This window comes from Pongo pygmaeus, chromosome 6 (genome assembly GCF_028885625.2).
Source record: "Pongo pygmaeus isolate AG05252 chromosome 6, NHGRI_mPonPyg2-v2.0_pri, whole genome shotgun sequence".
In the NCBI taxonomy this organism is placed as follows: Eukaryota; Metazoa; Chordata; class Mammalia; order Primates; family Hominidae; genus Pongo; species Pongo pygmaeus.
In genome coordinates, this window is record NC_072379.2 from 138,150,267 (window position 1) to 138,173,086 (window position 22,820).

Consider the following 22,820-nt stretch of genomic DNA (forward strand, 5'->3'; position numbering starts at 1 on the left):
TACAGATATTCATCTGGTAGTTGGAAATTTGGTTCTGAAGCTCAAGAAAGATGTCTTCTGACATCTAGAGACATAGATTGGGAGTCATCAACATTTAAGTACAGTCCTGTGTTGCTTAATAATGGGGATAAGTTCTGAGAAATGTGTCATTAGGTGATTTTGTCATTGTACAACCATCAGAGTGTACTTACACAAACCTAGATGATATAGCCTACTATACACTTGGGCCATATGATATAGCTTATTGCTCCCTGGGCTACAAACCTGTACAGCATGTTCCTGTAGTGAATACTGTAGGTAATTATAACAGAGTGGCTAATATTTGTGTATTGAAACGTATCTAAACATAGAAAAGGCACAGTAAAAATATAATATTATGATCTTATGGAACCACAGTCATATATGCTGCCCATCATTGATCAAAATACGGTTATGAAGTACATGACTGGATTAACTGAAGCCCTGAAAAACAGTGAGATTACCCAAGTAAAATGTAAAGTGAGAAGAGGTGCAAACCAAACTTTGAGGTGCAAATGGCAGACAGGAAAGACAAAGGAACCAGAAAAAGAGAATAAAAAATTAGTCAGATTTAGTAAAGAAATGGCTGTTTTGTGTGCATGCTGGGGTGTGTGTGTAGAGGGGTGGGGGGAGTTGGAAAGGCTGGGAGGAGGTAGTAGTTTGGGGACCTAGCCTATAGATTAAGATTTTTTTTAAATCAGCCTCAAATTCTGGAAGTTCCTATTTTTGGAATATCTCTTCCAAAAATGTCAAAAATCAGGTAAATGTCAGGTAAAGAGAATCTCGTATTAAATTAATCAACAAAAGCTCATTTCAAAGTGAATCATCACCAAAAAAAGAGGTGAATCACCATCAGTGGAAAATACTTTAAGACATAGGAAACTTAAAAATAATAGTTTAACATGACTTGGTGGGTGGCAATGCTCTTAAATAAGTTAGGGGAGACAGAGGGAAGGAAAACATTAGAAGACAGGAAATTATTTCAGTTTTAGATGTATTAAATCTGAAGTGTCTTTGAGGCTCCCAGCAGAGATAACAGAAGTAGGAAATTAACAGGCTGTGCTTGGAGCTTTGGTATTCATCAAGATTAGCAATGTAGATTTAGTAGTTAACAATGTAGATTTAGAAGTTAACCATAGTTAGTGGTGGTAGTAGCAGCAGCAGAGCAGCAGCAACAGCAGAGTATGAGAGAGAATAAGATTAGCCAGTAAATGGGGTGAGGAACCTTGCGGAACACCAGTGTTCAAGGGCTAGAAAGAGAAAGAAGAGTAAATGAAGGAGAGGATGAACAGAAGAGAAGGAAAACAATGAGGACAGGAAAAAAATGCTTTTCATTACTTTTTCTTGCTCCCATTTAATCAAAAACCAAGGCAGGAGAGTGTCAAATCTGCAACTGGATAGAAATGCATGAGGACTGAGAAGACAGTAAGAGGTATAGAGTCAGATTACAAAGCAGATGCAGCGAGTGTAACATAGACCACAGTCTTAAAAAATTTGATATTAAAAATAAGAAGGAAAAATGTAGTGCTAACTTAAATGGAAAATCAGGGTTTGGAATTGGGGGGGATGGAGTGGAGAGTCCTTTTAGAATGGGGATAGGGGAGTGTACCTATAGGCAGAAGAAAATGAGCCATTGAACAGTGAGATTAAAGATTCAGGAGGATGGGGCATTTTTGATGGAGTTAGGTCCTGAGGAGATGAGAGGGGAATAGGGTTAACATCAAAGCAAGATAACTACTTGAAAAACAAGTTGGCATTACCTAATGTCTCAGTGGTCCTGTGACCACCCGCTAGTTTGGTGATTTACTAGAAGGACTCATACGACTTAATATAAAGTTATACTCATGGCTAAAATTTATTACACTACAGGAACAGCAGGAAAAAGATGGGTGTAGGTGAAGGCTAGGGAAGCCAAATACAGGTTTTCTTATCTTCCTTCTGTGGGGATCACACAGTCAAGTCTTTATCAAGCATATGTGTGAGGTCCTTGTCAAAGAAAAACAAAGAGAATAAGGGGGGAAATGGCAGAATTAAGCCCTAACATGTCAATAATTAAATGTAAGTGGCCTAAGTATGCCAATTAAAAGACATCTATTGAGAGAGTGGATTAAAAAACATAACCCAATTATGTGTTCTCAACAAGAAATTCACTTTAAATATATTGATATACATAGGTCAAAAATAAAAGGATTAAAAAAAAACCCACCATGAAATAGTTTGGCAGTTTCTTATATACTTACCATATGACCCAGCAATTGCATTCCTGTGTATTTATCCCAGATAAATGAAAACCTATATCCACAGAAATATATAAATGTTAATAACACAAATTTTAATATTTAAATGTTAATAGCAGCTTTATTTGTAATAGCCTAAAACTGGAGACAGTCAAAGTCTTTCAGCAGGTGAATGGTTAAACAGACTGGTTTGGCATGGAATACTACTCAGTAATAAAAAGGAACTATAATGAGAAGTCTGACTCCATTTCTGGATGTTTGACTGCTGACAGCTTTTAAGCCTCACCCCTGCCTCTTCCCCTTGTGCCCCACATCTGGACAAAATAATAAGAAAACCTACGTGCTCCCTTCTTTGGCACCATAGGGTGATTTAAACTACACAAGCCCCTGCCCATGCACAGGAACCTTCACCACGGCCCCACCTCCTAACCACAGTAAACACCAAGGCCAGTCTCCTTTCCTTGTTCTCTCAGGCCTTTTCAGATCTGCTTAATAGAGCCGTTCTACTCTCCCTAGACTTCAACTATGTAAGAAAACGTTTCATATCCTCTTGCTGTGTGTGTGGCATCATCAGTTTCACCATCCAAACCAAACTTTGGTTTGGAGTCCCTCTTGCATTTGCAGGGTGACCAGAACAGGAACAAGCTATTGGAACACACAGTAACTTGAATTAACGGAGTAACAAGGACATTATACTGAAGGAAAAAAGCCAGTTTCAAAGGGTCCCATACTGTTTGCTTTCATATATGTAACATTCTTGAAATGACAAAATTATTGAGATAGAGAACAAATTAGTGGTTGTTAGATGTTAGGGATAGTGAGCAGGGAGGGCTGTGCATGTGACTGTAAAAGGGTAACAAGGGAAATCTTTGTGGTGATATAATAGTTCTGCATCTTGGTCAGGCACGGTGGCTTATGCCTGTAATCCCAGTACTTTGGGAGGCCAAGGCAGGAGGATTGCTTGAGGCCAGGAGTTCAAGGCCAGCCTGGGCAATATAGTGAGACATTGTCTCTATAAAACATTTTTAAAAAGCAGCTGGGCAGGCCGGGTGCGGTGGCTCACGCCTGTAATCCCAGCACTTTGGGAGGCTGAGGCGGGCGGATCACGAGGTCAGGAGATCGAGACCATCCTGGTTAACACAGTGAAACCCCATCTCTACTAAAAATACAAAAAATTAGCCAGGCGTGGTGGCGGGCGCCTGTAGTCCCAGCTACTCAGGAGGCTGAGGCAGGAGAATGGCATGAACCCAGGAGGTGGAGCTTGCAGTGAGCTGAGAACACGCCACTGCACTCCAGCCTGGGTGACAGGACGAGACTCCATCTCAAAAAAAAAAAAAAAAAAGAAGAAAAGTAGCTGGGCATGGTGGCTACCTCAAGAGGCTGAGGCAGGAGAATCACTTGAGCCCAGAAGTTCAAGGTTGCAGTGGGCTATGATTGCCTTATTGCACTCCAACCTGGATGACAAAGCAAGACCTTGTGTCCAGAAAAAAAGAGTAATTCGGTATCTTGATAGTTGTATGGCTGTGGTTACATGAATCTACACATATGATGAAATAACAGGACCATCATCAACATACACGGTACCCGTGTCAATTTCCTGATTTTTATATTGTGATATTTTACTATCCTTATTTAAGCTGTAACCTTTGGAGGAAACTAGGTGAAAGGTACACGTGACCTCTGTCCTATCTTTGTCCATGGATCTATAATTATTAATACTTCAACATAAAAAAATTTTTTAAATGAATCAACTAGATCTAAATACAGCAATATAGATGAGTCTTATAATGTTGAATCATAGGTACAAGACATAATAGAATATTTACAGTATTCGTTCATATAAAGTTCTGAGAAGCAGAACTCAATTATATTGTTTAAAGATGTGTATACTTAAGAGAGAACATAAAAGTCAGAAGAGTAGTTACCTCTGGGTATGGAAAGAGGGAGTTATGGTCTGGAAGTGACACACAGAGAGCTTTTGTGTTGCTCTCAGTGTCTTGACCTGGGTAGTGTTTACAGTATTTTCACATTATAATTAGTAAGATGTACATGGATGTTTCATTTCCCATCCTATATGTGTGTTATTTCACAATAAAGACTTTTTTAAAAAAGAGTACATAAATAGTAGGACAAACCTTGAAAATAATAAAAAAAATCTTCGTGTGAGATTAGGCAGAAAGGAGGAAAGGAAGAATGAAGGTGTAAATATAATTTGAACTGAAGAGAAGAAAGTTGTGTTTTCCCTATAAGTACAGAATAAGGCTAAGCTAAGAAGGCTGTCTTAAGGAAATTGTCAAAGATTTAGAAAAACATCTGTCAGGAATAAAGAAGTAACTAAACCATAAAGAGAGTTGCCCAGCAATTTGAAGCCTTAAGTGAAATTGGTAACAGTATGTATTTATGATTGCCAAGTAAGAAAACTCATCTGGCCAGGCGCGGTGGCTCAAGCCTGTAATCTCCGCACTTCAGGAAACCAAAGTGGGAGGATCACTTGAGGCCAGGAGTTTGAGACCCGCCTGGGCAACATAGTGAGAGCCTGTCTTGCAAAAAATTAAAAATTAGCTGGGCATGGTGGTGTGCACCTGTAGTCCTAGCTGCTTGGAACACTAAGGCAGGAGGATCTCTTGAGCCCAGGAATTTGAGGTCGCAGTGAGCCATGATGGCACCACTGCACTCCAGCACTGGGCAATAGTGCAAGATCCTATCTCTAAAAAAAAAAAAATGAATAAAAATTTTTTTTAAATAAAAGAAAACTAATCTAAGCAAAATTTAATGACATTCAACATGTTCTATGAGGCCAAGAAAATGTGTAGTACATTTGGGAAAAATGTCTGTCAAAATGCATTAAACATTTAAAAGATTTAGTGTTTAGAATAGTAGTCAGCATACATCTAAGCATTCTGAGAATTTAGGAACAAGACTAGGGAAAGACCATCCTAGAGTTGAACATGATCAAATTAGCATAAAATGAATGATAGTAGTCATCTGAAAAGAATGTATTGAAGAGACTTGAAAAATACTCAGTTCAAATCACAATCCTCAGTTTATCCTCAAGATTAGAATACAATTAGAAGAAAAGGCAAAAGTGCTGATTGTAGCATAATTTGACTCTATGTAGAAAAAATGTTATACTGTTGAAAACTGAGTGAACATAAGGTAGTTTAAACTGAACCCATGTACCCAAAGTGTAATTTTCCTTCATATTGTTTTAATTGGGAATTGAAGTTTTTCTAACTTGCTAACCGAAAATGTTGTCAGCACCCATGCACTTATTTCATACAGTCCCGTTTCATGTTATCTTTATGTTCAGGTTCTTTCTGTGCAATCTTTTTACTGCAAGTATTACCACATACTTTCTCTTATTCAGATGGGCCAGTTTTACTATTCTGCCAAAGCTTTTGATGTCCTTGAGAGGCTGGATCCTAACCCTGAATATTGGGAAGGCAAACGGGGTGCCTGTGTGGGCATTTTCCAGATGATCGTAGCTGGGAGAGAACCCAAGTAAGTAAACAGGCAAGAAATACTACCTCTACTCATTTGCTTGTCTGTGAGGGAAAATAATTGTTCTCCTGGATGATATCTTCTGAAAACACATAATTATAATGATGTTTTAGAATGATGAAAAAAAGGTTGATATTAAATATTTCTATCTGACCATTTTCCTCCAGAAATCTTTCATTTTGTAGAATCAGATAATTCTAAATCATATATAATAGGATCAGATCATTCTAAGTCATATATACATTGAGTACACTAATAGCCTCCAAATATAAGAGCAGGATGTATATTTGGTTCCAAATGAATAGCCATTTTTATAGACAAAGTGTTTTTTTTTTTTACTCTTCTACTCTTTTGGGTTTTTTGTTTGTTTTTTGTTTTTTGCCTGTTGGCTTTTTCCTGTGTCCTTTAGTTTAGGTCTCAAAAAATTAGGAATGGAGTAGATGTGGTTGATAACTCTTGTTTTTTTTCACCTTCTCATATTCTAGGAAATACTGAGACATTAGTTTACATAAAATTAATAAAATTAAGTTGTTTACACTTGCTTTTTTTTTTCTTTCTTTCTTTCTTTTTTTTTTTTTTTTTTTAGATAGAGTCTTGCTCTGTTGCCCAGGCTGGAGTGCAATGGCGTGATCTCAGCTCACTGCAACCTCTGCCTCCCGGGTTCAAGTGATTCTCCTGCCTCACCCTCCCGAGTAGCTGGGATTACAGGCACGTGCTACCATGCCTGGCTAATTTTTGTATTTTTAGTAGGGACAGGGTTTCACCATGTTGGCCAGGCTGGTCTCAAACTCCAGACCTCAGGTGATCCTTCCACCTCAGTCTCCCAAAGTTCTGGGATTACAGGCATGAGCAACCATGCCCAGCCTATAGTTTCATTTGAAACAAACATTAAAACACAACTCGATTCCATTTTCTAAAAATAACTTCATGGAATGTATTTGTTACTGATACATGAATAGGAAATGTGATAATTTTGTAAGAAAATAATCTATCAAAAATTACTTCCTACCTTATAGTACTTCTAGTTCTAAGTAAAAGTTTAAAAGCATTTGGTTAGGTGAAAGAGGTTGTTTGTGGGGAAAAAGAAGTAGAAAATATGAGAAGACTCTTAAGCAAATAGGTTCATAGGCAGTCGCCTATAGATTTGCTAGGGCAATAGGGAAATTTTAGCATTCATTACTTAAAATATGTTTTAATTTTAATTAAATTTAAATTACTTCAAATATAAATGCTAGGCTTAGTCCTTAATGTTCATCTCTTCCATATTTATTCATGTATTATTTTTCTTGAAAAAAATCCCTTATTCCTTTGGCTTTGTAAAATTTTATGAATTTGACAGTGATGCCTAATTGAAGGTGGTTACCACCTTAAACAAGGGAGAAATCCATGAGTTAGACAAACTAAGTGACTTGCTGGTGTTTGAGCTAGAACTTGAACCCCAACTTCTGGATATACTCTTTCTAGTCTTGCAGAATAAGAATAGAAATGGGAATATTTAGGTCATCTGAGAAAGGACAAAAAGATTATCAGTATGTATATAGGTAGTATGGATAAACAAGGAACACTTGGATTGGTAAGGAAGATTTCACATAATTTCTATTTTACTCTGCCACCGTAAGAACATAAGGCTAGGCAGTTTGTAATTGCTTTATGAATACACAGTGGAAGAGTCTATTACCAAAAATGCCCTGCGAGACACACAGTATGAAGGACAGTTCAGACTTTATTACATTTTTAAATTTTCATTCTTCATTGAAACACTTTGTCTTTTCAAATCTTTTCCTCAGAGAGACCCTTCGAGAAGTGCTCCATTTACTGAGAAGCACAGGTAACACCCAAGTAGAATACATGATCCGGATCATGAAGAAATGGGCCAAAGAAAACAGAGTGCCCATCTAAAATAGCTCCAGCATCCTAGGAACCAGCTTCTACTTTGACATAAAACTGGAAATCATTTTCACTCCAGTTTAATCTGTGATACAGGGCTCTGTTTTATTGATATTTTCCTTCCTTGCTCTTTAAGCCTCAAGGTCAGAGACTGACTTGCTGAGACTTAGTCTCCTGGCTGAACAGAGTGCCATAGTCTGTGACCCTGTATGATCCTAGTAGCAATAAGACTTTGGACTTATCTGGTGCCTTTCTTCCAAAAATGCTCAGAGTACTTTTATGCAATTTACTGACTTTAAGGAAAACAGTATAATTTTTTTTTTTAGCATTTTATGGCATTGTCTCCTGGCTACAATAACAAACGTCTTCGATGTTCAAGAATCAGCATCATTGTATCATTTAACTTTAAGGCATCTCTGTACATTATCCCATTTTATTGGGGAATTCCATAAAGGGTTTTATAACTTCACCTCTGAATCTTGGGAGAATAACTAGCTATGTGATTCTAAGAATGGCAGTAAGCTACTTTATCAAACTGTCCAGTCATTAATAGGATAGATTTATGGGATTACTCTTTCAGTAATTAAATTGTTGATGATAATAACATGTTACAGTGCAGTAAGATGAGTATTGCAATGTTTTAAAAGGTGAGTACTATGAAGAAAATTGTAGTACCTCTAAAGGTATTCAAGAAACAATGTTTATGAATCTCACTAGTCTATTATATTTTGGTACCATAATATTTTAGGTAACAAAGCAGGTTAGGTTTTTGTTCATGTATCTTGCTGAACAAACATCAGTTTTTGCTGTTGTTGTTGTTGTTTTGAGGCGGAGTCTTGCTCTGTTGCCCAGGCTGGAGTGCAGTGGTGCAATCTCGGCTCACTGCAAGCTCTGCCTCCTGGGTTCATGCCATTCTCCTGCCTCAGCCTCCCGAGTAGCTGGGACTACAGGCGCCCGCCACCACGCCTGGCTAATTTTTTTGTATTTTTGGTAGAGACGGGGTTTCACCGTGTTAGCCAGGATGGTCTCCATCTCCTGACCTCGTGATCCGCCCGCCTCAGCCTCCCAAAGTGCTGGGATTACAGGCATGAGCCACTGCGCCTGGCCCAAACATCAGTTTTGAAAGTAGGGCTACAGTGATTTATATGCATTGTGGGCACTTATTAATGTAACGATAATAAAACATGAATTGTATAAAGTCCTTTGAGGGAATCTCCTAATGGCTAGGCTCTGTGTCGTAAGTCATATTCCAGCCCCATGTTTCTGAGCTCTTATAACGTAAACCTACTATACAACTGAGCATTCTTAAGTTCACAACCTATTTCCAGAAAACAGACCCACATCTTTCTATGTTTTATACTACCTTTGTTTTTACACCATATAGTTTTTTTCTATTAGTTTAAGGTACCTAGTGTTACAGGTCTAGAAAGTGCAGAGCCATCCCTACCTAGAAGAGAATAGATGGGAAGAGAACTGAACAAAAGAATTCCTCAAGCACTGAAGTCAGGAAGATACCCGCAGGCACTGTATTAGTTGTTCCACTTATCCCAGCACTCCACTTGTGGATGAAGGACTTGTATAGAAAGGAGATGAGAAAATGGCAGGAGTGGAAGCAGCCAAGAAGAGATCAATGACTGAAGATTGCCTTCACCTTCAGGACTGTCGCAAGGGGTTATTTCACCTCTACTCATGAAGATGGCCAGTTTTTCTCTTTTATCTTAGACCCATGTATAATCAGTTCAGAGCACAAATCAAAATAAACTGGCCTAAATAACTGAATTCTAGGAAGCAAAGCTACATCTTTTTTCATATGCCAAAGCTTCTGTTTCCTCATGTTGTTCCTACTTTTTAAATAATAAATGGCTCTCAGCATCTTAGGAACTAGATGGGTCCCATCTGGGTAGAACCTGCTATAATTTTTAGAATCATTCTTGTAATTCTTACCTCACTTAAAATATTAGGAAACACAGTAATAGAAAAGACAGGGAGAGGTGCCGGGCGCGGTGGCTCATGCCTGTAATCCCAGCACTTTGAGAGGCCGAGGCAAGCGGATCACGAGGTCAGGAGATTGAGACCATCCTGGCTAACACGGTGAAACCCTGTCTCTACTAAAAATACAAAAAAAAAAAAAATTAGCCAGGCGTGGTGGCAGGCGCCTGTAGTCCCAGCTACTCAGGAGGCTGAGGCAGGAGAATGCCTTGAACTCGGGAGGTGGAGCTTGCAGTGAGCCAGATTGCGCCACTGCACTCCAGCCTGAGTGACAGAGCGAAACTCTGTCTCAAACAGAAAAAGAAAAGAAAAGAAAAAAAAGACAGGGAGAACTCGTCAGCAGGTTTTGGCAGTGAAATTTGTCTTCCAGTGAATTGCTATTATTTTCAAATTGCCTATAGTCAAAAAGCTTTTCCATTGATGGAGATTTACTTTCAAATGAGCTTTTGTTAAATTCAACACTCTAGATTCTCTCTGACATTTTCCTGTCTTTTGGGAAAAAAAAGCAGATATTCCAAAAATGGCAGAAATCTAATTTTTGTAAACTTTTTCATCTATAGGATTGAGCCAAAAAACATACATACTATTTTAAAGAAAGGTACCATCTAATTCTGTTATTAAAGATAGCTACTTCTGAAATGTCTTAATAGAGTTTCAAGATTGCAAAGTAGTATTGCACAGCTGGTTTTCTTACATGTGATGATGGAGGAGAGAGGAAGACCCAGACTTAGGCATGTAGTGAAATATGTACAGTTTCTGGCATCAGTGTACTATTTATAGTCTATAGCATACATTACTTGCAAATGGGAAAAGTATTTTATAATTATTTTTGTACCTCAAAATAATTATTATATTCTACTGTACTATATTCAAATTAAAGTTTATTATTTGGTTCTTAGTATGATAGTCTGTTGAGTGTGATGAGGGTGGGACCTAAGTATGTCATGTGCCTTCTACCCTTTTTTTTCCTAGCCCTAGAATGAAAGGAGAGATATAAAGTTTTGGGCCCCATAAGTTACTCTTTAGAAGAGAGGAAAGTACATATTCCCCAAGAAGCCCTTTCCACTAAGAGGCTGGTGGTTCCTGCTGAATCATACTAGGCTTGGCTCTTTGCTGAATTACAACCCATTCATGCTGAATTACAGCCCATTCAGAAGTTATATGACCAGTGTGTAGTGTAGTACCTCACTACACTCAAAGCTCTCAAATACTTGTTGACTGAATAATTAAACATACATACAGTAATTGGTAGAGCAAGTGACTTGTGAAGTCTAACCTCATATATTCAGTTCCCATTTAATTATTATTTTATTGTGTGCTAAGCATATGCCAGGTACTTGGGATGCAAAGATAAATAATGCACAGGCCTGACTCTCAAGGAACTCTAACAGAAGTATACACAACTAAACACAATAACGTGATTGATATCATCAGTGGGAATAAAGTGTTGAGCAATAAAAGAAGGCAATGGAATGTTTGTATCCATGTAAATGAGATGCATCCTGCCTCATTTGGGAGAAGCAATCAGAATGGATCCCAAAGCTCAACAGCTAGCAAGATGCCCATGGCTCTGCCATGTGTGCCACACACATCACATGCATCCAAGTAGACGGAAGCCAAGGGACTGCTTTCCTCCTCTGGGGCTTAGTGCACGTTCAGAAAGGTGCTAGCAAACAGCATGATATCACAAGACTTATATCTACTTTCTAATGGCAAAAATGAAGTAGTGATTTACTAGTTCCTGTATTAAGAACATGTCTGTCTTAGATGAATAGTCGTCTTATCTCTCTTTTCTTCATCCTATAAAATACTTCTAGGCTGGGCACAGTGGCTTATGCCTGTAATCCCAACACTTTGGGAGGCTGAGCTGGGAGGATCACTTGATGCCAGGAATTTGAGACCAGCCTGAGCAACATACCAAAACCCTGTCTCTACAAAAAAAAAAAAAAATTTTTTTAATTAGCCAAGTGTAGTGGCACATTCCTGTCATCCCAGCTACTTGGGAGGCTGAGAAGGGAGGATCACTTGAGACCAGCAGTTCAAGGTTACAGTATGTACTTTATAATAATGTTCAAACAGTACTCCCAACTATTAAGATGGTCTCAGAGCAGCAGAGCTAGGGACTTAGTGACATGCCTGTAAACTACCTTAACACAGAGCTTCAGGAATATGAGAAGAATATAAGACAGCACACAACAAAATGAATGTCATCAGTCAATGTGTGTGTGTTGAGTGTGGAGTGTGTAGAGAAGTTTGCACATTTGTTGCCATCAAAACTTTTTCTTTAAATGAAATCTGAATACCAAAAACACCTAGGGGCTGATTGGGTGATTGTGGTGAAGGAGGAAGGAGATGGCCGGTCATGGTGGCTCACGCCTATAATCCCAGCACTTTGGGATGCTGAGGCAGGTGGATCATGAGGTCAGTAGTTCGAGACCAGCCTGGCCAACATGGTGAAACCCTGTCTTTATGAAAAAATACAAAAACTAGCCAGGCGTGGTGGCAGGCACCTGTAATCTCAGCTACTCAGGAAGCTGAGGCACAAGAATCACTTGAACCTGGGAGGCAGAGGTCGCAGTGAGCTGAGATTGCAGCATTGCACTCTAGCCTGGGCAAAAGAGCGAAACTCTGTCTCAAAAAAAAAAAGAAAAAAACCCTTAGGCTAAGGACATAAATAGGCAATTCTCAAAAGAAGACACAGAAATGGCCAACAAACATGAAAAAATGCTCAATATCACTAATGATCAGGGAAATGCTAATCAAAACCACAGTGTGATGCCACCTCACTCCTGCAAGAATGGTCATAATTAAGAAATCGAAAAATAATAGATGTTAGTGTGGATGCAGTAAAAACAGAACACTTCTACACTGCTGGTGGGAATGTAAACTAGTACAACCACTATGGAACACCGTGGAGACTGCTTAAAGAACTAAAAGTACAACTACCATTTGATCCAGCAATCCCACTACTGGGTATCTACCCAGAGGAAAAGAAGTCATTGTACGAAAAAGATACTTGCACACGCATATTTATAGCAGCACAATTCATAATTGCAAAAATGTGGAACCAACCCAAATGCCCATCAATCAACAGGTGGATAAAGAAACTGTGATATACATATATATGTATATATCATCATATATATATCATATATGTATATGATACATATATGTGTATATGTGTATATCATATATGTATATGATACATATATGCGTATATGTATATATCATATATATCATCATATATATATATATATATATGATGGAATACTACTCCACCATGAAAAGGAATTAATTAGTGGCATTTGGAGCAACCTGGATGGGATTGGAGATGATTATTCTAAGCGAAGTAATTCAGGAATGGAAAACCAAATATCATATGTTCTCACTCATAAGTTGGGGCTAAGCTATGAGGATGCAAAAGGCATAAGAATGACACAATGGACTTTGGGGACTCAGGGGGAAAGGGTGGGAAGGGGGTGAGGGGTAAAAGACCACAAATTGAGTATAACTGTTCAGGAGATCGGTGCACCAAAATCTCACAAATCACCACTAAAGAACTTACTCATGTAACTAAATGCCACCTGTTCCTCAAAAACCTATGGAAATAAAAAGAAAAGGTGGCATGGGAGTAGTGTATCTTAAGATGAAATTTGAAGTATAAAATGTAACTACTTGTCAGAACTGTTCCCAGGAAAACCTAGAAACAACCCAAATATCCATTCACAGGAGAATGGATAAATAAACTGTAGTAAAGTCACAAAGGAATATTATACAGAATAAATGAATTACAGCCTCTTGCAACAATATACTGCTTAGAGCAATAACCTTTTATAAGTTAAAGACAACTCACATATACACTCAGAAGGAAAGCAGGGGAATGATGAACGCAAGTCAGCATGGTGGTTACCAAGTTGGGGAGGAGGGGCTGAGATGGAGAGGAGGCCACATAGATAATCATCAGGATTCATCATATCATATTAGGTTTTTTTTCCGGATTCTAGTTTTCATGTAGACGATGAGTCACAGGGGTTTATTCCTTAATAAACTATAAATAAACATACTATTAAAAATAAACTATAAATAGTTAAATAAAAGAGGGCCAATGGTGAGAGAGTGTCATCTTGAGCCAAAGAGTATGACCAACCCAATCCTGTGCAACAGAGATAAAACAAAACGAAGTTTATAAATATATAACTAGAAGGAAATGCTCCTAAATATAAGAACAATGATTATCTTCAAATGATGGAACTGGGTATCGTATATTCTTCTTTCTGTATTCTGTATTTTCTGATTTTTCTAGAATGAGCACATGTTATTTGTATCATCAAAAAAAATTTTTTGTTTTGTTTTGTTTTTGAGACAGGATCTCGTTCTGTTGCCCAGGCTGGAGTGCAGTGCCACAATCTTAGGTCACTGAAACTTCTGCCTCCTGGGCCCAAACGATCCTCCCACCTCCACCTCCGGAGTAGCTGGGACTATGGGCTTGTGCCATCACACCTGGCTAATTTTTGTTGTTGTTGTTTGTTTGTTTGTTTTTTTGAGACAGAGTCTCGCTCTGTCGCCCAGGCTGGAGTGCAGTGACGCAATTTCTGCTCACTGAAAGCTCCGCCTCCTGGGTTCACGCCATTCTCCTGCCTCAGCCTCCCGAGTAGCTGGGACTACAGGCGCCCGCCACCACACCCGGCTAATTTTTTGCATTTTTAGTAGAGACAGGGTTTCACCGTGTTAGCCAGGATGGTCTCAATCTCCTGAGCTCGCGATCCGCCCGCCTCGGCCTCCCAAAGTGCTGGGATTACAGGCATGAGCCACTGGGCCCGGCCCACACCTGGCTAATTTTTGTAACTTTTTTTGGTAGAGCCATGTTGCTCAGTCTGCAAAAAAACAAACAAACAAAAAAAAGTGTAAAATAAATCTTTACATCTAGCAAAATAATTTCTTCATATCATCTAATGCCTAGTCTTTACTCACATTTTTCCAATTGTCTCCAAAATGGTTTACTAGAATTAGGATCCAGACTAAGTACCACACTATATGTAGCTATTCTATCCCTTACACCTTTTTTTTTTTTTAAGTTAGAGATGAGGTCTCACTATGTTGGCCAGGGTGGTCTTAAACTCCTGGCCACAAGAGATCCTCTCTGCCTCAGCCTCCCACTGTGCTGCATTACAGGTGTGAGCCACTGTACCCGGTCTACACTTTTTTTTTCCCCAAAACAGAGTCTTGCACTGTTGCCCAGGCCGGAGGTGCAATGGCGTGATCTTGGCTCACTGCAACCTCCACCTCCCGGGTTCAAGCAATTCTCCTGCCTCAGCCTCCCGAGTAGCTGGGATTACAGGCGCCCACCACCACGCCCAACTAATTTTTTGTATTTTTAGTGGGGACGGGGTTTCACCATGTTGGCCAGGCTGGTCTCAAACTCCTGACCTCTTGATTCGCCTGCCTCAGCCTCCTAAAGTGTTGGGATTACAGGCGTGAGCCACCAGGCCCAGCCTACTTATTTTTTTAATGGCTATCCTTTCCCCACTGTTCTCCCAAGCCATTGATTTGTTGGAGAAACTGAGTCATTTGTGTTGTGGAATGCCCCATGTTGTTACAAATTTGGTTGGCTGATTCCATGTAGGATTGTTGAACATGTTCCTGTGTAACTCAGATTGCCTTTACACTGGTAATTGGATGTAAAGGGTGATGCTAAGGATCAGTCGGCTCCCTCTGATCCCTCCGTTGCAAAGCTCGCCTTCAACCTTTCATTTAACTGTTGGAGCAGCCGTGATGATCATGCTGAGAGGCCTTCTTTTATTTAGGGTTGCAAAATAGTGAGTTCCTAATTCTGTCATTCGTTATCTGCTTTTTGACTGAAATTCTGTAAAGAAGAACTTTCTCATTTAACTATTGGATTACTCTCAAAATCAGTTTATACAGGGAAGTTGAGAGGAAGGAAAATTCTTTTATCAGTTTTCAAAAAAATAAATAAACAAGTGCCCTAGCAACCTTCTATAGTAACCAACGAGGTTTTCTTTCCTTTCCTTTTTTTTTCTTTTCAAGTATCATGAAACCATGGAGATTTTTTAATTTTTTATTTATTTATTTTTAATTTTTAAACTTATTTTAAATTTTTTATCTATTTATTTATTTTGAGACTGGGTTATGAAACTGGCTGATTTTTGTATTTTTGGTACAGACAGGGTTTCGCCATTTTGCCCAGGCTGGTCTGGAACTCCTAGGCTCAAACAATCTGCCTGCTTGCTGGGATTAGGAGCCTTGAAACCATGGAGTGTTACATATTTGATGTATCAATTAACTGCAAACATTATTTATTTTGATGTTTGAGCTTTCCAGCAAGAGCTCCTTTAAACTGGCTCCTGTGAACTGTAAAAAAATGTTTTAAATTGTGCTAAAATACACATAACATAAAAGTTACCATCTTAACCATTATTTGCAACCCTTATTGTAAATTGACAATTTATAATTGTATAAGTTTATGGGTCACAAAGTGATGTCATAATTTTTGGGTACAATGTGGAATAACAAAGTCAAGCTAGTTAACTAATCATCACTTCAAATACTTAACATTTTTGTGATGAGAACATTTGAAATTTACTCTTAGCAATTGTGAAATGTATAATACTCTATTATTAGGCCGGGTGCCGTGGCTTACGCCTGTAATCCCAGCACTTTGGGAGGCCGAGGCAGGCAGATCACCTGAGGTCGAGAGTGCGAGACCAGCCTGACCAACATGGAGAAACCCCGTCTCTACTGGAAAAATACAAAATTAGCCGGGCATGGTGGTACATGCCTGTAATCCCAGCTACTCAGGAGGCTGAGGCAGGAGAATCGCTTGAACCCAGGAGGCGGAGGTTGCGGTGAGCCAAGATCACGCCATTGCACTCCAGCCTGGGCAACAAGAGTGAAACTCCTTCTCAAAAAAAAAAAAAAAAAAAACTCTATTATTAACTATATTCACCATACTGTGCAACAGAACTCAAAGTATAAAACGTCTTCTTCCTGAGATTTTGTACCTTGACTATCATTTAATTTTTTTTTTTTTTTGGAGACAGAGTTTCGCACTTGTTGCCCAGGCTGGAGTGCAATGGTACGATCTCGGCTCACTGCAACCTCTGCCCCCCGGGTTCAAGCGATTCTCCTGCCTCAGCCTCCAGACTACCTGAGATTACAGGCACCCGCCACCACCCCCGGCTAATTTTTTGTATTTTTAGTAGAGAGGGGGTTTCACCATGTTGGCCAGGTTGGTCTCAAACTCCCGACCTCAGGTGATCCACCTGCCTTGGCCTCCCAAAGTGCTGGGATTACAGGTGTGAACCACTGCACCCAGCCTTAAAATTTTTAAATGAGACAAAATATCAATTTCAAAACAGCATTAAAAAAAGTGAGCATAATTATTCATACTCAGCTCATAATAGAGCAAATGGGTGAATAGAATAATAATTCATGCTATTACATGTTTAATGAACTGGCAGCAAGAGAAAATCGGTCAAAGAAAGGCAGACGAAACTGGCAACAAGAGGAAAATTGGTCAAAGAAAGGCAGGGAAACTTTGTCTTGTAAGAATTAGAACCCAGGGACTCCACAGAATGAATCTGGCATTCATTCGATGTTATATCTATGGTTAGAAATGTACATGATAGGAACTCCCAGAATCTTACAGATTCTTCTTTTAAGGTCCTGGTCAACCGTGGCCACAATGTAACATTTGTGCTGAGTTTCTCTCTGTACTAAGCAGTCATCTGCATAGGTTCCTTTGTGTGTGCATGGTAATCATTCAAACCTTGGATCCTTGGAGATCCTTAGAGCCACTCAATAATTCTGCCCCAATTTCTCAATTTCAGCCATTACACAATCAGTTATATAAGGGATACACGTGGCCTACAGACAGTCCATCATTGACTGCACTAAGTCTGGTTTGGCTTTAATGGAAAAGTTGATAAAGTTGGAATCAACAAGGATGTGGTAAGGTGGCCCAGCTGTGTATTATATTGGAAAAATAAGCAGGAAGGGTGTTGAGGAACTTCTCTTTCCTTTAGTATGTTAGAATCTTTCTTTTCTTGCTTTTTAGATTTTAATCTATCCCTTTCTTTAAGCCTCTGATCTCTGAGACTAAGCATTGGCTTCATGGTCGCATAATTCCTTGATTTCTTTTGCCTCTGCACACTCACATCACACTCTTGTTTCTTCCGGAATCCCATCTTAGCCTTTTTTTTTTTTTTTTTTTGAGACAGAATCTCACTCTGTCACCCAGGCTGGAGTGCAGTGGCATGATCTCATCTCGCTGCAACCTCTGTCTCCCTGGTTCAAGTGATTCTTCTGCCTCAGCCTCCTGAGTAGCTGGGGCTATAGGCGTGTGACACCACGCCCGGCTAATTTTTGTATTTTTAGTAGAGACAGGGTTTCACCGTATTGGCCAGGCTGGTCTTGAACTCCTGACCTCAGGTGATCCGCCCCCATCAGACTCCCCAAGTACTGGGATTACAGGTGTGAGCCCGGCCCATCTTAGCCATTTTAAGTATACAGTTCAGTGGTGTAAAGTACATCCACATTGGGTTTTTATATATAATATTTTTATCTGCCCTTCATTTGTGTTTAGTGCATGCAATAAAACTGCATAAGGCTGTCAAGTAACCTGAGGAGTTATAGGCTAGGTGCAGTGGCTCACAACTGCAATTCCCAGCACTTTGGGAAGCCCAGGTAGGAGGACTGCTTGAGCCCAGGAATTTGAGGCTACAGTGAGCTATGATGGCACCACTGCACTCTAGCCTGGCTAACAGAGCAAAACCTCATCTTAAAAAAATAAAGAAGTTAGGCTGGGAGCGGCAGCTCACGCCTGTAATCCCAGCACTTTGGAAAGCCGAGGCAGGTGGATCATCTGAGGTCAGGAGTTCGAGACCTGGTCAACGTGGTGAAACCCCGTCTCTACTAAAAATACAATAATTAGCTGGGGATGGTGGTGGGTGCCTGTAATCTCAGCTACTTGGGAGGCTGAGGCAGGAGAATGGCTTGAAACCAGGAGGCAAAGGTTGCAGTGAGCCGAGATCGCACCGCTGCACTCCAGCCTGGGCAACAAGAGTGAAACTCCATCTCAAAAAAAAAAAAAGTTATAATAATAAATAGCTCAGGCCAGGCGCAGTGGCTCACACCTGTAATCCCAGCACTTTGGGAGTCCGAGGTGGGCGGATCACGAGGTCAGGAGATGGAGACCATCCTGGCTAACACGGTGAAACCCCGTCTCTACTAAAAATACAAAAAATTAGCCGGGCACGGTGGTGGGCGCCTGTAGTCCCAGCTACTCGGGAGGCTGAGGCAGGAGAATGGCGTGAACCCAGGAGGCGGAGCTTGCAGTGAGCCGAGATGGCGCCACTGCACTCCAGCCTGTGGGACAGAGCAAGACTCTGTCTTAAAAGAAAAAAAAAAAAAAAAAGAAATAGCTCTTAATGAAGACTTTTTATAGTTATTAATCTTTCTTTCCCCATATTCTTTTTGTCCCTAGCTTTATGAGGTATAATTGACAAATACGACTGTATAAAACTAAGGTGTACAAAGTGATTATGTGATATATGTCTATATTGTGAAATAATTACCACAATCAAGTTAGTTAACACATCTATTGCCTTACCTAGTTACCGTGTGTGTGTGTCTCTGTGATGAGAATACTTGAGATCTAGTCTCTTAGCAAATTTCAAGTATACATTGTTATCAAATAATGTCACTATGCTACATTAGATCTCCAAAACTTACTCATCTTATGACAAAGTTTTTATCCTTTGACCAACATCTCCCCATATCTCCTACCTCTTAGCCCCTGCAGCCACCATTTTACTCTTTCTGTGAGTTCATCTTTTTAAAATTTGACATATGAGTAAGATTATATAGTATTTGTCTTTCTCTGTCTGATATATTTCACTTAGCATCATGCCCTCAAGGTTTATACTTGGCTATTATGAATAATGTTGTTGCAAATAGCAGGATTTTCTTTTTGTGACTGAATAACAGTCTATCATGTCTCTATATGCACATGTGTGCGTGTGTATATGTGTATGTGTATATATATAACAATGTATCCATTCATCTACCAATGGACACTTAGGTTGTTTCCATGTCTTGGCTATTGTGAATAATGCTGCCAATGAACATGGGAGTGCAGATGCCTCTTTGACATACTGATTTCATTTCTTTCAGATATATACCCAGAAATGGGCTTGCTGGATTATATGGCAGTTCTATTATTAATTTGTGGTGGAATCTCCATAATGTTTTCCATAATGGATTCTACCAACAGCGTACAAAGGTTCCCTTTTGCCCATATCCTTGCCAACACATATTATCTCTTGTCTTTTTGATAATAGCCATCTTAGCAGGCATGAAGTTATATCTCCTTGTTGTTTTAATAAAATTACATTGTTGTGCAACCAATTTCCAGAACTCTTTTCCTCTTGCCAAACAATATCTACACCCACTCCCGTCCTGTGAACTTTGTTTTTAGAGAATGGAGTCTTGCTGTGTTGCCCAGGCTGGGCTCTAACTCCTGGATGCAAAGTTTCCTCCCACGCCAGCCTCCTAAGTAGCTGGGACTCCAAGTGCACACCACCATGCCTGCTGGGATCACAGGTGCACACCGCCATGCCTGCTGGGACCACAGGTGCACACCGCCATGCCTGCTGGGACCACAAGTGCACACCACCATGCCTGCTGGGACCACAGGTGCACACCACCATGCCTGGCTCCACATTGTTGTTGTTGTTTGTTTGTTTATATTTTGAGATGGAGTCTCGCTCTGTCACCCAGGCTGGCGTGCAGTGGCATGATCTCGGCTCACTGCAACCTCTACCTCCCGGGTTCAAGTGATTTTTCTGCCTCAGCCTCTCTAGTGGCTGGGACTATAGGCATATGCCACCACACCTGGCTAATTTTTGTATGTTTAGTAGAGACAGGGTTTCACCATGTTGGCCAGGCTGGTCTCGAACTCCTGACCTCAGGTGATCTGCCCACCTCGGCCTCCCAAAGTGCTGGGATTACAGGCATGAGCCACTGTGTCCAGCCTACATTGTACTTTTGAATGTAACCTAAGAACAAAGGAATCTTTACTAATCCTTTACCAGCCAGGCACAGTGGCTCATGCCTCTAACCCAGGGCTTTGAAAGACTGAGGTGGAAGGATCACTTGAGCCCAGAAATTCAAGACCATCCTGGGCAGCATATCTAAAAACGCCATGTCTAAAAAAAAAAAAAAATTCATTACCCTTACACGGTGGCAGATGTGTGTAGTCCTAGCTACTCAGGAGGCTGGGATGGGAGGATCACTTGAGCCCAGGAGTTCGAGGCTACTGCAAGCTATGATCATGCCACTGCACTCCAGCCTGGGTGATGGAGCAGGACTCTGCCTCAAGAAAAATAATAATAATTCTTTACCCCTTATCATTGTATTTCAGTGAGAAAAAGATAAGGATATGTTTAGATAGAATCATTCAAATGCCTTCTAAAGCAGCCACCATGCCTGGCTTCCTGTGACTTTTGACATGACTCCATCAGTCTTTGATAATTTCCTTGCTCTCTGACCCAAATTGCCACTGATTTATCTTGTTCCTTTTCTACCCTAGACTTGGAATCATTCACTCTTCTGAGGAAAGCTAAGGGTTCATATTGATTTTTAAAGTAATACCTTTCTTTCTTTCTTTCTTTTGTTATTTCTTTCTTTTTTTTTTTTTGAGACAAGATCTGGCTCTGTCACTCAGGCTGGAGTGCAGTGGCATGATCATAGCTCACTGCAACCTCTGCCTCCTGGGCTCAAACCATCCCCCCACCTCAGCCTCCTGAGTAGCTGGGACTGCAGGTGTGTGCTACTGTGCCTGGCGAATTTTTGTATTTTTGGTAGAGATGGCGTTTCACCATGTTGCCCAGGCTAGTCTTGAACTCCTCAAGCAATCTTCCTGCCTCAGCCTCCCAAAGTGCTAAGATTACAGGAGTGAGCCACCACGCCTGGCCTTAAAATGTTTCTTATAGGTGCCACTTCCTTCCTATATCACTAAGGCACTTGTACCTAGGAATCCAAGATCCAGATGAGAAATTTATTTAAAATTTTTGATAAACATATGACAAAATATTCAATCTCCAGGATAATGATATTTTAAAAAGATATTCAGTCTCACTAGAAAGCAAAGATATGCAACTATAAATTTTGTCACTTCTGCGTTGGGTAAATGTTAAAAATTTGAGAATAACCAGCTGGGAAAAGAGTAGAAAAAAATCTCATGCACCAGTTATGAGAAAATAAAGACACTACCTTTGCTTGGCAAGCAGTATGACAAATGTATCAAAATGTGGACTATCCTTTGATCCATCATTTCCAAATCTAGGAATTTATTCTAAGGAAATAGTTGGAGATATATGCATAAAGATATAGGCACAAACCTGATTATTAAAATATTGTTTATAGTAGTGTAAAAGCGAAACAACATAAATGATTGCTCCCAAATATATCCCTAGCACCTAACATGCAATATGGTAGATATCCAGTGAATATTTCTTAGGTGAACTAATAAGTGAATATCCAGCTACAAGATGTTGGTTACATAAATGCAGGTGCATCTATAAAATATAATACTTTGCAATCATAGGCTGGGCACAGTGGCTCATGCCTATAATCCCAACACTTTGAGAGGTCAAGGCAGGAGAATTGCCTGAGCTCAGGAATTCAAAACCAGCCTGGGCAATGTAGTGAGACTCTATTGCTGCAAAAACATTAAAAATGAGCTGGGCATGGTGGCCCAGGCCTGTAGTCCCAGTTACTCAGGGGGCTGAGGTGGGAGGACTGCTTGAGCCCAGGAAGTCAAGGCTGCAGTGAGATCTGTGATCACACCACTGCCCTCCAGGCTGGGTGACAGAGTGAGACCCTATTTCAAAAAATAATCATACTTTACAATCATTGAAAAATGGTGAGGTAGATTTACATTTAATGACTGTGGTAGTCAGAATAATGATCCCACAAATATGTCCATATGCAAATCCCTGGAACCTGAAAATACATGCAACTACATGGCAAGGGGGAATTAAGGTTTCAGACAGAACTAAATTTGCTACTAAACTGGCCTTAAAATGGGGCAATTATCCTGGGTTATCCAGGCAGACGTGGTGTAATCACAGAGGTCCTTAAAAGTGGAAGAGGGAGAACCAAAGAGAT

At 40.0% G+C, this 22,820-nt stretch overlaps 1 protein-coding gene and 1 pseudogene across 3 annotated transcripts in view; one reads left to right on the top strand and one right to left on the bottom strand.

Moving 5' to 3' along the window:
• The window catches only part of IFT56 (intraflagellar transport 56), a 56,661-nt gene extending 47,239 nt beyond the window's left edge, over positions 1–9,422 (top strand). For all 3 annotated transcript variants that reach the window (XM_054496764.2, XM_054496765.2, XM_054496766.2), the window contains 2 exons: positions 5,623–5,756; positions 7,544–9,422. In XM_054496764.2, the coding sequence (XP_054352739.1) occupies positions 5,623–5,756; positions 7,544–7,655 (246 nt within the window). In that variant the 3' untranslated portion in view covers positions 7,656–9,422. The remainder of the gene's footprint in view (positions 1–5,622; positions 5,757–7,543) is intronic.
• Positions 9,423–17,201: 7,779 nt separating this feature from the next.
• On the bottom strand, positions 17,202–17,794 carry LOC129041308 (rRNA-processing protein FCF1 homolog; annotated as a pseudogene).
• Positions 17,795–22,820: the final 5,026 nt, after the last annotated feature.